Source organism: Podarcis raffonei, chromosome 10 (assembly GCF_027172205.1).
Source record: "Podarcis raffonei isolate rPodRaf1 chromosome 10, rPodRaf1.pri, whole genome shotgun sequence".
In the NCBI taxonomy this organism is placed as follows: domain Eukaryota; kingdom Metazoa; phylum Chordata; class Lepidosauria; order Squamata; family Lacertidae; genus Podarcis; species Podarcis raffonei.
The window spans coordinates 4580552-4597163 of NC_070611.1; the positions used below are offsets into that span (position 1 = coordinate 4580552).

At 43.0% G+C, this 16612-nt stretch overlaps 1 protein-coding gene across 4 annotated transcripts in view; it reads left to right on the plus strand.

The window, feature by feature from the left end:
• The window catches only part of HGF (hepatocyte growth factor), a 56767-nt gene that overhangs the window by 27132 nt on the left and 13023 nt on the right, over positions 1 to 16612 (plus strand). For all 4 annotated transcript variants that reach the window (XM_053405204.1, XM_053405207.1, XM_053405203.1 and 1 more), the window contains exons 7-9: positions 3222 to 3340; positions 8673 to 8847; positions 14998 to 15125. In XM_053405204.1, the coding sequence (XP_053261179.1) occupies positions 3222 to 3340; positions 8673 to 8847; positions 14998 to 15125 (422 nt within the window). The remainder of the gene's footprint in view (positions 1 to 3221; positions 3341 to 8672; positions 8848 to 14997; positions 15126 to 16612) is intronic.

The following is a 16612-nucleotide window of genomic DNA, read 5'->3' on the forward strand; positions in this document are numbered from 1 at the left end:
TCGCCAGAAGCGGCTTAGTCATGCTGACCACATGACCCGGAAAAACTGTGTGTGGACAAATGTCGGCTCCCTCGGACAGTAAAGCAAGATGAGCGCAGCAACCCCAGAGTCGTTCACTACTGGACTTAATTGTCAGGGGTCCTTTACCTTTAGGTTATGGGGATCTAAGCTTCTCACTCCTTCAGGTGTACAGGGTTGAGGTTGTTTAGGGTTTTAAAGGTCAGCACCAACATTTGAATTGTGCTTGAAATGTGCTGGGAGCCAATGTAGGTCTTTCAGGACCAGTATTATGTGGTCCCAGTGGCTGCTCCCAGTCACCTGTCTAGCTTCCACATTCTGGATTAGTTGGGTAATACTAGTTACCCAAACCCTCTGATGGTCTCTCCCAGCGGCTTCATATAGATGTTGAAAAACATGGGGGAGAGGACAGAGCCCTGAGGTACCCCACAAGTGAGTGCACAGGGGTCTGAACACTCATCCCCCCCCCCCACTTTTTGGAGACGGACCAGGAGGAAGGAGCCAAACCACTGCATAACAGTGCCCCCAGCTCCCAACCCACCTAGACGGTCCAGAAGGATGCCATGGTCAAGTGATGAGAAGACTAATAGGGGAGTTTCATTGCTATACTACACACCCAAAAGATTGGATATTATGTTGGCGTATTGATTTTATCAGACTGAGAGCAAAATTCACAGGGAAAGGTTTGGAAAGCAGGCATTGAGAGCATTGCAGCCCTTGGAAAATGTCTGTCAGCCCACCTGGCTTGTGCATTGCAGGTGGGAACTCCAAGTGCATTGATGGAGTCACCAGGATTGAAGACCTACATGAGTGTATGTAACACCCAGTCAGACCTGAGGACTCTCATTAAGATAGCACACTGCTGCTTGTATTGATACAAATTTCTGTACAGTACCAGCAAAAGGAAGCTGAAACTGGGAGGTGAATCAACAGCAGAGGAGCAGAAAAGAAGCCAGTTACTGCACATTGGGTCTTGATAGTGGTGATGGGAGTTCAAGAGTTTTCTAAAGCAATAAACCACAGGCTTCCTACATATCTCTACCTTCATTCTGCAACTGATAAATTTAAAGAGTAGAATTTAGCATAGTTCTGCCTGCTCCCTGCTGACTAGAAAGGCTGTGCTAACAGCCAGCGGGTCTGGAGAAATCAGGCTTAGAAGTAATTGTGCCATTGCTTTTTAACACTACTGGGGGACCCCAAACTATCCCCTTGAGTGTGTGTTGTGGGAAGACAGTATAGCAGCAGATCAACCACATGTCATTGTTTTGTAGCTCTAGGCCGCTACAACTTAATTGTAAACAATTGACATACAGCACAGGATCCTATAGAGTTGCTATAAACAGCAAAATGCCAATATGATTAAATTAGGGACCCCCATTTTTTAAAAAAATCAAAACTCTGCAAAGTAATGAGTTGCATAAGATTCTGTTGTCCTTCTGGAATATCTTTTGCATAAGCTCTTATTAAAACAACAAAAACAAAAGCCAACAGGAACTTGAGTATGTGAAACTGGGAGCCTGCAGCTGCCTATTTAAAATCTCAGGGTTTTCTTTGACTTTTGGCCCCCAGCCCACCAAAAACATGCCCAGTCTTAACTCTTGCTATGGCATTGTCAGTACTTTGAATATAACTGCCTTATTTCGGCTCTGGGTATGTCTTAGTTGGATACAACCTAGATTCATTTCCGCAGATATTTGGTGTTATAGTGGTAGAGGTTTCATCAGTACATGGTGTTCTTTGATTGACCAAGACCAGTGTTTTTAGTTCTGTCTGCAATTCTTCTCTGAAATGGCAACTCCAGGGAATGTAAACAAAAGCACATGCTGTGTAGTCTAATAAAATAATTCACGTAGATGATAGAGCAATTGCCTTTAAATGTTTCCCCTGGAGGTCCACAGCTTGGGATATGCAGCTTGGCCTTGATTAACAGCATACGTTTTAAATTTCAGTCACTAAATGGAAGTGTCAATTATACTTGCATTACTAACTTATTACAGTGGCCACCTAAATAGCAGGTTAAGTTGTAAAGTAAGGGGGAAGCATGAAATTAATGACCCATTAAAGCTGAGAAATGCCTGGGAAGAGCCTTTCTATCTATTGTTAATCACAATTGCCTGGAATCCAGAAATAACAAGCACTGATGGAGAGCGTTAAATGTAATTGGAGAGAGAGAGAGAGAGAGAGAGAGAGAGAGAGAAAGAGTGTCAGAAGGAGAGAGAGAAAAGAGAGAAGAAATTTTACTACCTTTTAGAAAGCTGCTACTGTGTTACAGCTAGACCTTGTCTAGATTTACTCAGAGGCTGAGTCCAAGTATCAAGTAAGCATCAAAATAAATTTTGATGATATGCAAAGTAGTAGAGTATCTTACAGCTAGAAAGCTAAATAACTCTTCCAGGTGATTGACAGCTTCTTTGTAAAGACTATACAATGTCCAGGCTTTTAATATTCAAAAGAACTTTACTTTATACATAAACATAAATATAAAGGTTTTTACTTTATTATACATACCATGTATAATAAATATAATATAAACAATTATTTCTAAAAGAATAAGCAAATGCTATTCATTCAAGAAACTGACAGCTGTCTCAATTCCCCCCTTCACTTCTTTCAGTAATTCCAGGACAAAGGGTATGGAAATAATTAAAAGGAGAAAAAAATATTGACAAGATAAAGAAGGGCAGAGGAAATCTGCATTTTTCCTCCTTTCAGTGCTGGAAATGAGGGCATGGCCTCAGAATAAGCAGACTTCTAAAAATAGAGCTATCATTAGCACAAAGTTTATTGAAAATAGCTTCCAGTTTGAACCCAGGACTGTTGAACCCATTTCCTTAATGAGTCTGGCATGCCAGGAAGTGTTTATATTGTCCACACTTAATTGGGCCATTTGAAGATAGGGAGTAAAGGTATCGTGTCAAGCCAGACACTAATGGGAGGTTGCCCAATTAGCAGAGTGACCCTGTTGGATGCCCTGCAGCATATCAAAACTGTTCTCCTCCAGATATTACAGCTGCTGACTGCTTTTTGATGGCAACTCCTCCTCCCACATCTGTAGGTATTTGGCACCCCACATGTTAGGGTTCCTGTTTGCCCCAACTGCCTCAGAACCCTATCAGGCTGGAGGTCATTTGGGCTGCATCTTGTGTGCCAGTGTAGCCTTGCCAGGCTGACTTGGTTGACGTGCTTGTCTGTGTGCTTTGCAGATATCCTGACAAAGGGCTTGATGATAATTACTGCCGCAATCCAGATAATAAGCCGAGGCCGTGGTGCTACACTCTTGACCCAAACACCCCCTGGGAGTTTTGCACAATTAAAACGTGTGGTGAGTTTAATGCAAATGTTTATTGTGACTTTCCCCTTTCCTTAATCTAGGCTATCTGAGATTGTCTCTTCACTGCGTGGCAACCCTGTTATATTTTCTGTAGGTTTCAGTCCTGTTGCTTATAACAAGGATCCCCTGTTTGGTTGTTCCCCTGTTCTCTTGCCTAATATGCTCTCCCCAGCCCTCTTTGTGCATTTCCTCATGCAATTTCTGGGGCGTGGGTGCTACATTTCTGGCCTTGCCCTCAGATCACACAGGCTCCATCAATCCCTCTCCACATGCATAAATTTCCCTGGAAGCTGCAGGCCTAATAATACAATTAGTCTTGAAAGCAGATTTTAAGGGTAACAGCTCAGAATTTATGAGACAGAGTTTGCCTGGGCACAAGCAAAGGTGCATGTACAGATGAGACCTAGAAAATGCCCAAGCATCCTCTGAAGCATTGTACTGAAGGTTGTGGTGGTAGACAATATCTATCTTCCCCAGTGGCGTAGCGTGGGGGGTGCCAGGGGTGCCGGCCGCACCGGGCGCAAAATCTGGGGGGGCGCGAGTCCAGAGGGAAAGGACAAGTTCCTTCCTCCGCCGGGCTCCCCGCCGCCACCGCCAGCCTTGCGCCCTAGCGCGTGTGCGCCCCCCGCCGCAGCTGCGGCTGCGCTCCACTCACTGCTCGCAGGAGGAGCAGCCGCTGCAGCAGCGCCGCCGCCGCCACCGACGCCTGGCCGGGCACGGGCAGCCTCCGCACCCCGCCACCGCCGCCATCCCCTCGGCCCAGCCACAGCTGCTTCTGCCGACTGGAAGGAAGGAGAGCTCTGAGGGGCCTCGACGTGCCCTGCCCTCCCCAAAACCCTCCGAGAGGAAGCCGGCGGGCGGGCGAGGGTCTCCCAGCGGAAGGGGGCGCCGCTGGCTCCGGCTCTCAGCGCAAGTCTCAGCCGCGGGGGGGGGGGGGCGAGGACAGAGCGCGGCTGGAAGCCCCCGGACCTGGCCGGGAGGAGAGGCGCTCGCCAAGCCCGGATCTGGAGCGCCTCGGAGCGCGGGCTCCACCTACAGCCCAAGGAGAGGAGGGGGCGGGGAGGCGCCCGAGGGGAGGGGGCTTCGGCTGCCTCGGCCCGCGGGGGCTCCGCAAATAATAAATTTAATAAATTCCTGCTGAGCCTTTGGGGGGGCTCCTTGGCTCCTTCGCTTGCCCCCAGCCCCAGTGGTAGCGTGGGAGGGGGTGCAGGGGGGCCGGCCGCACCGGCCGCAACATCTGGGGGGGCGCGCTCGCACTCGAGTGCTAAAATCCATGGGTTAGGGGGCGGAAATTACTTGCCTTGCCCCGGGTGCTGACAACCCACGCTACGCCACTGATCTTCCCTCTAAGCACACTCTGAAGCGCCTGTGTTGCCCCAGAGTTCTTGAAAACCCAGTTTAAAAACAACTATATTAGATCAATGCTGCTGCAGGTCTCCTGAGGTCAGAGTTCTTTTTGGTGTGGGAAAAGATAAGAGATCCGCTTCAGCATACATCTAGCAAATCCTTTATCTTTCCCTGCAATCCACTTAAGCAATGCAATATGTATGAGACCTTGCTATTTAAGGTAACAAATAATATCTCAGAAGTGACTGTCTAGCAGTTTTTACTTTTATGTTCGCAATTAGCATACTAAACAGTGCTGAAAAATCTCTCCTGAGAATACAAACATCTGGTGCATTTATTGCCATCTGGACTTCATGCTACCTGAATGTTTGACGTCCAAACTAAACTGATCAAAGACCCGATCTTGCTTAGACTTGGCATGTTCCAAACATTTTGAGGCTGCTTCTCTCTTCCGTGAGCCTGAAAATGCTAAAGAGCATTTTACCTTTTCTTGGAGTGGTAATCTATTTGCTCATGAATCTCATATAGGAAAACCAGTTTTCTAGTATTATAAATAAATAGTTTGAACAACAGGTTTAGGTTTATTAAATTTATATATTGCTGCCCACAACAAAAAGTTCCAAAGTGATTTAAAATGAGAGTAAAAATACAATAATAAAAACAGATAAACACAGTGAGGATAAAAACATCCAATCACTGGTGCTGCCTGAATGCCTGGGGAAACAAAAATGTCTTCTTGGTGCTGGAACATTAACAAAGTTGACACCAGGTGGGCTTCCCCAGGGAGATGACCTGCATGCTTGGGGCTTTTCAGGCTTCCTTTGTCCTGTTTTACCTTACATGCAGGTGTGCACTCATTCGCCAGAGTGCAGAAGTAGTGCAGAGAGATATGCACAGTGCTTTTCCCCCCTTAAAAATGTTCAGGGGTCCTCTCATTTTCTTACTCATATTGAAATACTGTCCCTCAAGGAGGCCAAACTTAGATTCACAAAATGTTTAGGGGTATGCATACACCTGCGTACCCACAGAAAAAAGCACTGGAAATGCCAGATAGGAATCATGTACAACCAGTAGAAGATCTTTGCCATTTTAAAATATACTGATTTACTTGTGGAATCCTAAGAATCTTAAGGGGAATTATTCTGTCTTTTCTGTTCCTGCATGAATTTGCAATTCACAAGCTGTAGGTAACAGGGCATTTTTTTACAAGTGGCTCACTTCAGGAAATGACTCTGAACCACTTTGTCAGGAAATGACTCTGAACCAATGTGATCATAAAAAAAGAATGCAATGGAAATGTACAACTGCCGCACAAGAAAATATTGATGCCCCAGTAGGAGTTTGAATGTCCTTGAATTGCATTATTGCAGTTTCCTTAAGGAGTAGTTTGATATTTTTCTCTGCAGTAACGCTTGGTTTTTCTGATGTATTCATTCTATGTCACAGCTCCTTCCTAACATTCCTACAAAAGTACACAATATGTGATGTAACTAATCACTTTGCTGCAAAAACACCACAGATTGTCATACACTTCTGTTAAAGGCAAATTTGCTTTTGCAAATGGTATACCATTAGTATTCTAGAGGAGTCAGGAATAAAGAATGTTAGATACAGAGAGAATCCATTAGCTTAGTGGTACAGCACATGCTTTGCGCTCACTTCCCATGTTTTACTTTGAATGAATCAGGTCGCAAATTCAATCCCTTATATCTTAAATTATGTTCCTGATGCGGCCTCGGTTCCATAAACATTTCCAATTATTACAAATTTGTAAGTAGTAAAAATAAGCCTCGTGCCTGCTTGCCTGAGTGACTCATTTGAGGAGCTACCATTTTCCAGAATTCTGTTCAAAACAGTCCACGCCAGACTGAGTGCAGCTTGCAGAGACATCTGCAAAAGGTCTTGAGACAGAGAAACTTGTTGGCTTTCCAAACATATTACTCTAGGGAGAATTTGATATCAGATTTACAGAAGCACAGCCACTCTTTAAAGTGCACAAATATTAGCTTAATAAAGCCATTAGAATATTAAATGTAGGAATGTATTCATTTTAAAAATCAGATACTTTTGCATTAATCCATAATTGTGCGTGATCTACACAGAACAAATCTAGGATGCCCAAACACTGATTTGTGTGTTTAATTTTCCATGCGCAAATACTCTTTTGACTGAAGTGGAACCAGGGATTTAAGTAGTTAGATGGGTTTATAATAGATTTCGTCTTGTACATGTTTATATGACTGGGGTTACAACAACAAAAGATGCCTCTTGAAGAATTACCTTTGTATTTACCAGCAGACTTTACATTTAAAAACTAATCTATATTCCAGGTTAGACAGTAGACCCTAATTGTGCAACCAGATGTGAACCCACAAAATCTTACTGACTTTATAAAGTTTGAGCTATGAGTAATTCAGGCCAGGGTGCATAAACACAGGGCCTTTACAAGGATTCCTAGTATTTTGTTCTTTGGGAAGCATGTTGTTGCACAGGCACAGGGAGAGAAAGGCACTGTGAATTGCATTCTGGGAAACTGCAATCTAGCAGGCAGAAACCTGGTGTTTAGTGGTGTTCCTGCTTATGTCCAAATAGAAGTACAGTGGTACTTTGGTTTAAGAACATCTTCGTTTATGAACCACTTGGATTAAGAACGCTGCAAACACGGAAGTAGGTGTTTTGGTTTGTGAACTTTGCCTTGGAATAAGAACATGTTTTGCTTCCTGTTGAGTGTGTTCCATTTGTAAATTGAGTCCCCACTGCTGTGGGAAAGCATGCCTTGGTTTAAGAACACTTTGGTTTAAGAACAGACTTCTGGAACGGATTAAGTTCGTAAACCAAATTACCACTGTATTAATAGGAAAAACCTTGGAAATGAAATCCATTACTGCGTTGCAGAACAAAATCTTAAAACAGTCACAGAATCACAACAGATAAAAGTCTTTCTCATGCAAAGCAATTCGACATTTGAACTGATGGCATTCAGTTCTTTGGAATTCAGTGCTAGCCTAATGTGGAAGTAGCTATTAGCTTAGATTCATAATGCTTGAGGAATTTAATTTCTGTGAAGTCCTGTGTGGACTAACCTCCTTCTAAATTCACACTTCTCCAAGTTGTAGTTATCCAGACAAGTAATGTATACAAAAATGGTTGTGCATATAAATGCATGTATTAGTGAAAATAGCTTACACAGGTGCGTTATATTGGGGGAGATTGCCTTGCTGATTTTTCATATTGGAATAAAATTGTACTAAAATGTTACTGAATTTTCATAGAGGCTTTCTTTTTAAAAAATCACAAATTGACGAGGAAGGGTGGAGAACTGAACTTAAGATCTGAAAAATGAAAAATGTGCAGTATTTTCCCATCCCTATTCAGAGTAAGTCTCACAATGTTCAGTTGGGCTTGCTGTTTAGTTGTTTAGTCGTGTCCGACTCCTGTGACCCCATGGACCAGAGCACACCAGGCACTCCCATCTTCCACTGCTTCCCGCAGCTTGGTCAAACTCATGTTGGTAGCTTCAAGAACACTGTCCAACCATCTCGTCCTCTGTCGTCCCCTTCTCCTTGTGCCCTCCATCTTTCCCAACACCAGGGTCTTTTCCAAGGAGTCTTCTCTTCTCATGAGGTAGCCAAAGTATTAGAGCCTCAGCTTCACAATCTGTCCTTCCAGTGAGCACGCAGGGCTGATTTCCTTCAGAATGGATAGGTTTGATCTTCTTGCAATCCATGGGACTCTTAAGAGTCTCCTCCAGGACCATAATTCAAAAGCATCAATTCTTTGGTGATCAGCCTTCTTTATGGTCCAGCTCTCCCACATAAATATGCATAAGATTGCAGCCTAAAGGGTTGCCTTGTTTCCTAGGACCCAATGTATCTTTTAAGTGGTCTGCAGGAATCAAAGGGTGAACTGTAGAACATTCCCCTTACATCAGGTTGACTTGCAGGAAGGAAAGCAACAGCCATGTCTATCTTTCTAGCTCAGAATGTTGTGGACAGCTCTTCAGCAGCAGCTGAGACGAGAGAATGCATCAGAGGTCAAGGAGACGGGTACCGTGGAACTATAAGCACCATATGGAGTGGCATTGAATGTCAGCCTTGGGACTCTCAGACTCCTCATCAACACAACTTCACATCGCAGAACTATAAATGCAAGTGAGTAGGGCCTCATGGGTGTCACCATTTAATGGCAGTGATTATGACTTGCAGAATCATTATTAATCTTCAACCCAATAAATACTCATGTGACTTGTAGAGTGTGATATAAAACATACTTTACTGTCATGTCAAACACTATCTAGGAATCATAGCTATGTTTCTGAAGTGTTGCTTTTGGGAAAACTCACCTGAATCTGATTTATATAACTGCTCCATGTTTGGTGGACTCATTTCATGGATCCATGAACAATCCAATATGGGAATCTTCAGAGCCTTTTTTCTGGCCTGCAAAACTGGCGCATAAGTTGTGGTGTATTCATAGTGCCTGATGGTGTCTAGTACCAGCTTCTCACTGTGTACCTGGCAAACTGTAGTGTGGTGGTTTTATGTGTGTGCACATGGACTATGTATACTGGTGTGATGGAGGCACACCAACATTTTCAGTAAGAAAGATGGTAAAAAAGTGAATTGGTCACAGGTTTTGGGACTAGTTGGGAGAGGTGTTAAACTGTCACTCAGGGTTTTTTCTGCAACATGGCTTTATCTTACCTTGAACACTAAAACTTCCTACCTTCTCAACTCTCTGATATTTTAAAGAAGCCACTGCTCCCCCCACAACAACCCCCCCCCATTTCCTAGTTGTCTGAAAGTTCCCTTCTCCCTTCTAGGGAATCTAATACATCTACAGGTGAACTAGTTGAAATGATGCAAGCCCCAGCATCAATTCTTCCCCTCCTAATTAGGATTCCTGCTGCTTATAGAAGCTCTGGTTGTGTGGAACCATGATCCCTTGTAGCTGCTCATTCTTCAGCTCTTAAATTGGCTGGCTGTGTCCTATGAAAGGCTTCAGTCACCTGTCCATGTCAGAAACCTTCGCCACTGTAGCAGCTTGACAACAAGAATCTTGTCTGGGGGTAAGTTATCCTGACTTGATAATATGCTACGGTTTTGTGAGAGTGTGCTTGTTTTTCAGTGCAGGGTGAATGGGTGTCCAGTATGTTTGTTGTTACCAGTGCTTTACTTTTACTAAAAATTCAGATTTGTCCATCTGGAAATTCTCTATTTTATATTCATGCTAGTGTAGACTTTAATGTCTGAAAATATGCAGGATAACATATAGTTTATTCCCCCTTAGCCCCCTTCTTGAAGGACCAGCTTTTGCATCGACAATAAAAGGACTGGGTAATGAATGCACACAAGTGCAGACAGAGGTGCACAGGTTTTGCTCCCAAGAGTGCCTTTCTGCTAGAATTGGAAGGCTGACTCAGTGGTGGTTCCAGACTGTAAGGGAATCTGAGGAAAAGGGTTTGGGAGGCCTTTCTCGGATGGAAAGATGATGGCCCACAAATGAGGCCAGGTGAGGCAACCACCTCAGATGGCAGGATCCAGTGGGGCGGCAGATCTTGATGCCAATCTTTCTCCACCCACTGCTTGTTTCTAATGGAGCTATTCCCTCCCTCCTCCTTCCCTGGGGGGCAGGGGAAGCACCTCAGGTGCCAAAATGTCTTGGGCTGGCCCTGCTTCTAGTGCTCTCAATATTAAAAATACATATTCCTTGTTGAAGCAGCTTTTTTTGCATAGTGACTCTGAATATTTGGGGAACTGTGACCAAGAGCACTCGGCAAAAAGTTATTTTGCTTACCCTTGCTGCTGCTTCTTTCCCAGGATGCATGCAGAATGAAGCATCCCTCCTTTGTGCCACCTGCACACTTCTGAGACATTTGCTGATCCTGTGATGTGAATGGCACGCTCTAAGTGCTGTGCAACACCCACATGGTTTCTGCCTTGGAACACCATGTTCATGCACCATTCAGAAACCTACTTTTGCAGCTCAGCTTCCATTTTCCAGCTAGCACTAGCAACACTAGTGCAATGAAGCATATATAGATGCTGGAGAACCATCCTTATTAGGCTAATGGTGTTCTAATAATCCAGGATTGTTGGTTAATGTTACATGAATGGGAGCTGTTGTAAGGGACATATTTCAATATCTTTCGGAATACAGTATTCATCAGAATTTGATAGGTGCCGCCATCTAGCTGTGCACTGGGATAGAAAAACAGTTTGAAGTAATTTTGCAGCTTGTCTAGCTGGAATCAGTTGAAATGGATTTGTCCCAGAAAGACCCCGCACTGTGACCAACTGTCTTTTATTCTTTCCTTCCTTTTTTACTAGAAATTTCATCTACTTGGAAGCATTGTTGCAAATAAAAATCCCATGTCGTTCATCAAGAGTTATGGTTGGGAGTGGGGAATGCTGCCTGCACTCAGTTGCAACTCAGAGTATCAGCTGCAATGCAACTGGTGCTGTTTGACTGGAAGCAAGTCTTTGTGGCTCTGCCATTTTCATTCCATGCTGCTTTACTAGGCTGAGATGCCACGGTTGCTACAGCTTGTTTGATTCTCGTGTATGCAATAAGCACCAGCTATGCTCTGTCTCCACAATCAGAGGCTATAATACTTCTGAATACTAGTTGCTGGAAACCTCAGAGGAGAGAGAATGCTCTTCTGCTCAGGTCCTGATTGTGGGTTTCCTAGAGGCCTCTGGTTGGCCATTGTGGGAACAGGATGCTGGGCTAGAGGGGCAATTGTCCTGATCCAACAGGCTCTTCTAATGTTGACTTCAAGTGCCAATGAATTTTTTGTGGCACAGTGGTGAAAGTGTGCTTACATATGGGATAATTGTATTCCAAGTTTTGCTAGCGAGATGGATAGGCTCCAGCATGGTGCTTACGAAAGGATTATTTTTTATTGTGGTGAACCTGATATGTGGTGGTGCTAGCTAAGTACAGCACAGTTGTGCATGCATGATATCAACCCCCTCATGTTGACTGCTGCAATGTGGGCGTTCTGCGCTGCATGCCAGTGTCCATGGAGTCCTGGTGATGATGGAAATAGACTGTGATAGCTCATAGAACTCTGACTCCTGTGTGATCTTAGCCAGGGAGCTCTTGGGAGGACTCCCACAGTTCCACTGCAACAGCCAGCAATATGGGTATATGCTTTTGCTTTGTGTATTTTCTATCAGTGCTTGCTGCCTTGGGGGGGGGGGGCGGGGAAGAAGGTCTCGGTTGGACATGTGATGACACACTGTTGTTTCCTTGCACTGCAGAGCTGAAGGTGGACCAGCAAGGAATAATAGAAAGAAATCCTATTATAATTTTTGCAAATGTAACCAAGTTCCTACTGTCTTTTATGTGTCATATTTCACTTTTGTTAAATAAGTTTTTAATGTTACTATATAGCTGATGGTAGGAAAATGTGCATTATTTACGGTGTGTAGACTTGATCTTTTTATTTTGTATTGCATTAATTATTGTCATATGCACAGAAGAGTCTTTTGGCAATGTCATGAGAATTGATTTTATAATATTTGTAGAGCGACTCCAATAAATGCATTTTGCACTTCTCCTTTCTATATTCCTTTGCTCAAATTAATTTGACAATTGCCTAGGTGTGTGTTCCAGTGGCACTGTAAAGCAATCCAGGTGCCATTCCTCTATACACTTTCCTAGAAGTAAGTCTCATTGTACTCAGTGGGACTTACTTCTGAGTAGACATGCTTAGGATCGTGCTGTAAAAATGGCTATATTGTGCACAACGGTTGCAGAAAGATATGCTTGGTGCTGGGCGGCCAAGAAGTCCCTTAACTGCTGCAGGTTGGAGGTGGGACATTATGCTTTTCTCACTGTCTTCTTCTTCTTCATGAGCCACAAACCATTCATGTGGAAAACTTTTTCGAAGGGGACAAGCTTTCTCTCCCCATACATAACCCATTGTTTTACCCACTTGCCCGTCACTAGAACAAAAATGCGGCAGAGAATCCCACACTTGCCTGGCTATGTCATGATGGCAGGCATAAGGCAACAGTTTTGCAGTCACAGCCTCAGTAAAGTGTTGCTATAAATCTGATCTATTCACTGGTGAAAAAGAGGAATATGGGAATGCTTTTTAAAATGGCACATAGGAACCTGAATAGGAAGCTGCCTTAGGCTGAGCAAGACAACTCCGGCCAGCTCAGTATTGTCTCTGCTGCCTGGCAATGGCTCTTCCAAGATTCAGGTCAGGGTCTCTCCCATCCCTAGGATTGAAACTGGCACCTTTTGCTTACAACACCCCTGCTGCACCACTGACTTGTGGTCCTTCCCCTAAATGCAACGTGATCCCTTGGTAATTATTGTTGCCTTGGCGCTGTTTCCTGGGCAGATCATTGAAGACTTTACAGATCAAAATAAATGTAGATCAACAAGGCTATTAATAGAGCTGTCGCAATTACTGTAGACATTAGAAATATGGCGGGTGGGTCCATTTGGCTCTGTGAGCCTCTGGAATTTAATCCCATTTAACTTGTAGAAGGGTGCAGTACGTGCCTTTGGCTGCAGATACTTAACTGGCTGCAAGTCCAAATGAAAGCAACGGGACTTCTGAAAAGCCAGGCTTTGGGCTGGTGGTGCTTGGATGTTAGAGTTGAGAATTAGACATCTATGTTCAGACCACAGAATTAAAGCCTTAAAACTATAGAATAAGGATGTAAAAGTTTTATAGCAGTCCTCAGGATTTTCACCCTGAAAATTGTTCTGCTACAATCAATCGGTCAGAGCCAGAGTATGTGATTTCAAGTGTTCAGCCAAATATGTGTAACATACTTTAAAGAAAAGCATGCACAGAGCTGAATGTATCTCTTTTTCCAGAATAGTGAGCCAAATTTCATAAATTTCACTTAAAGCTGCACTAATATGGAATATCCTCTACAAATCCTTTCTTGAGAACCTCTTTAACCCAACTAGGAAGGAAATGGGGGATCTGGTCCTGTAACATGTCTCAGACAAAACACTCAATTGACTCCCTTGGGGGTTTTGATTAAGCACTTTAGAAATATTAGTCAACATTTGTCATTCAGCCTATTTCCTAGGAAAACTCCCTTTATTTTTGTTTTTTAAAGAATACTGGAGTACTGGGAAAGCTCTACAATGCTACCCTGGTTAGTTTTAGTTTCCCTGTTGATGTTCCATTTTCCAACGCACATTTCCCCCCCAAAAGACAGAACTGTTGAAGATGTGTGTCTGTGTAAACGAAGCATAGGGATCTTTTGGGCATCCAGATGAGGATGAACTGCAACTCCCATCGCCTCTGACCAGTGGCCAAGCTGGCTGGGGCTTGTTGGAGGGCCATAGGTTCCCCACCCAAGGTTTAAGCAATGGAAAAGTCAAACACAAAAAGCATACATTCCATTCAACTTGAACATTGTGGCTCTCATGGCTGATCTCCCAGCCAACACAAATTCTGCATTTTTGAAGGTTCCCTGTTTCCTTACAATTTCTTAAAAATTGCAATGAATGAAATATGTCAGAGATAGTCATAGTTCTTTCTTCTGTTAGGCTGTCTGATGAAGACATCTCATGTTAATAAGACTGGGCACACATTTATTCTACCGACAGTTATCAATCATTATTCCAGATGGCTAAAAAAAGCCTTATGAAACTGAAGACTCAATTGAACTTGAGTGAAGTTTTCAGGAGAATGGAGAGTAACACTTACATTTCAATAGGTTGACAGTTTTAATACAAACTGATACTTTGTTTTAAAGAGAGTCCCTAATGGTTAGACGCCAATTCAAAAGGTAACACCTGTATAGGATTTCTAATCGCATTTCTCATACTCTTGGGTTTCAGTTTCCTAATTAAATCAGTGATAAAACCAAAGGGGCCCTACCCCTATAACCAGGTAGATCCATTCACTCTGAGAGGGGAGGGGTTATTGTTGGCATAAGCCTGAAAGCAGAATTTATAATAGGTTTCAGATGACTCTGATCCCAGTTCACATGAAAGAGTTTGTAACAGGCAAAATACATTTGGAGCAACGGTGGCCGAAAGATGGAGTGCATAGATACCCTTGCACTTTATGTGAAATACTATAGCCATTATTCATTGAATATAAATGTACCTGTTGTCTCCTGCTTTCTGGTGCCAAATTTTACTCGAGTGTGTGCACACTTTGTGTTGTTTTTTGTGCAAATCTTTCTGCTTTAGAAACTTAGTGACACACAGATGTCAAGCAGCTTTTATTATTGCTAAGTTGCATTAGAAAAAGCAATGCAAAACAGCAGCATTGTGCCTGACATATGTTAACATGTTTATTTTTTTTATAGGGACTTAAGAGAAAACTACTGCCGCAATCCAGATGGAGCTGAGGCACCGTGGTGTTTTACTACCGACCCAAAAACTCGCACTGGCTTTTGCTTTCAAATACCAAAATGTGATGCACCAAGTGAGCAAGGTAACTTCTACCAGGAAGATAAGAATATTCTAAAGTATTGTGGAAGAAACCATACTATTGTCCTCAGAGTAATCCTTGTTCTGGATGCTGCTGGGAATATCATGAGAATTTTTTTTGTTAAGTCATTTACTGCATAATAGTCATAGTAGTAGATTCAACATTCTGTGGACAAATTAAATATTTTTTAAGAGAGGCCACCACAAACTAAGAGTAAAAAATTCTGTCTCTGTACCTGGATATTTGGTTTGCAAATGTCTCTAATGTAATCTGGTGCTGTGCTGAAAATCACCCCCTTTTGAGGGGAGAAAGCAGGTAGAACCCCAGGTGTGGACAAGGAGCAGACCTGAGAGACGCCTTCCCCATCTGTCGGCTCTGCCCTTGGCCCAACATCCAGGCCTGCATCCCCATTCACCAAAACTCCTGATAGGCGGCACAGGCTTACGCCCACCAATCAGGAAGGGGCTCTGATGCCAGGATTCCCAGTGAAGCGTCTGCCGTCTCACAACACCGCCCACTGAAAAGGGGGGGGAGCGGACTTCCATGATTTTCTCAACCATTCTGCATCAATTAATGAGAAAGAAATTACATTTGAGAATAATGAAAGAGGCAGGAAATTTCAGTGAAATGCTTGTGGAGGGTTTGTACTTGGGATGGCGGGTTTGTGTTATACTTATCTTACTTTTGAGGTTTGTGAGTGTCCTTTTTTCCATTCTACAAGCAATCTCTCCAGTGAACTGTGTTCTGCAGTTTTCTCAGGTGGCTTCAAGGTCAGTCTGAAAGGCCCAGCCTGCTAAATCAGCACCTCACACTTTTCCTTTTAAAATTCCACACCCTGTGATTCTACTTCACAACTATAATGTAGCAGAATGGTGCAAGACTATTTGAAGTGACAATGTCAAAAGTGTTGCACATGTGAAACTTATTCACAGCATATGCAAAGTTGTGAAACGTTTTCCGAATTAAAATAAACCAAAGTGTACGTTTCAAAGATGGGAATATTTTTACTTGAGATCAGCTGTGAGCTTATCCTTTGCCTTGTAAGGGGATGAGTAACTACAGCATTTATCTATCCTTGCCAGAATCCAGGACCTTTTCCTTGACTAGCTTAAAGTTCCATTTTATAACCTCCTGAAAACATCTGGATTTAAACTGCAGAACTAAAGATACATTGGCAGCTTTTACATATGTTAATGCATTGGGCGACCTTGTCAAGTTCACAGTCAACAAATTACCATTTGAACTGAAAAATTCCCAGTACATCTGCAATAGATATTGAAAGCAAGTTACTTATTTACTTTTGAGTTACTTATTTATATCTTTAAACAAAATTATTTAAAAGATTCAAAGAGCTCTTGTCTTCATGTACATTAGCTTTCTCTTATGGCTATGTTTACTGGCCCTGCTTTTGTATGTATTACCTTCTAAACAGCATGCTGAAAAAACTGGATTATATTTAATTAACAGGATATTTAGAAAAACCAGTAACA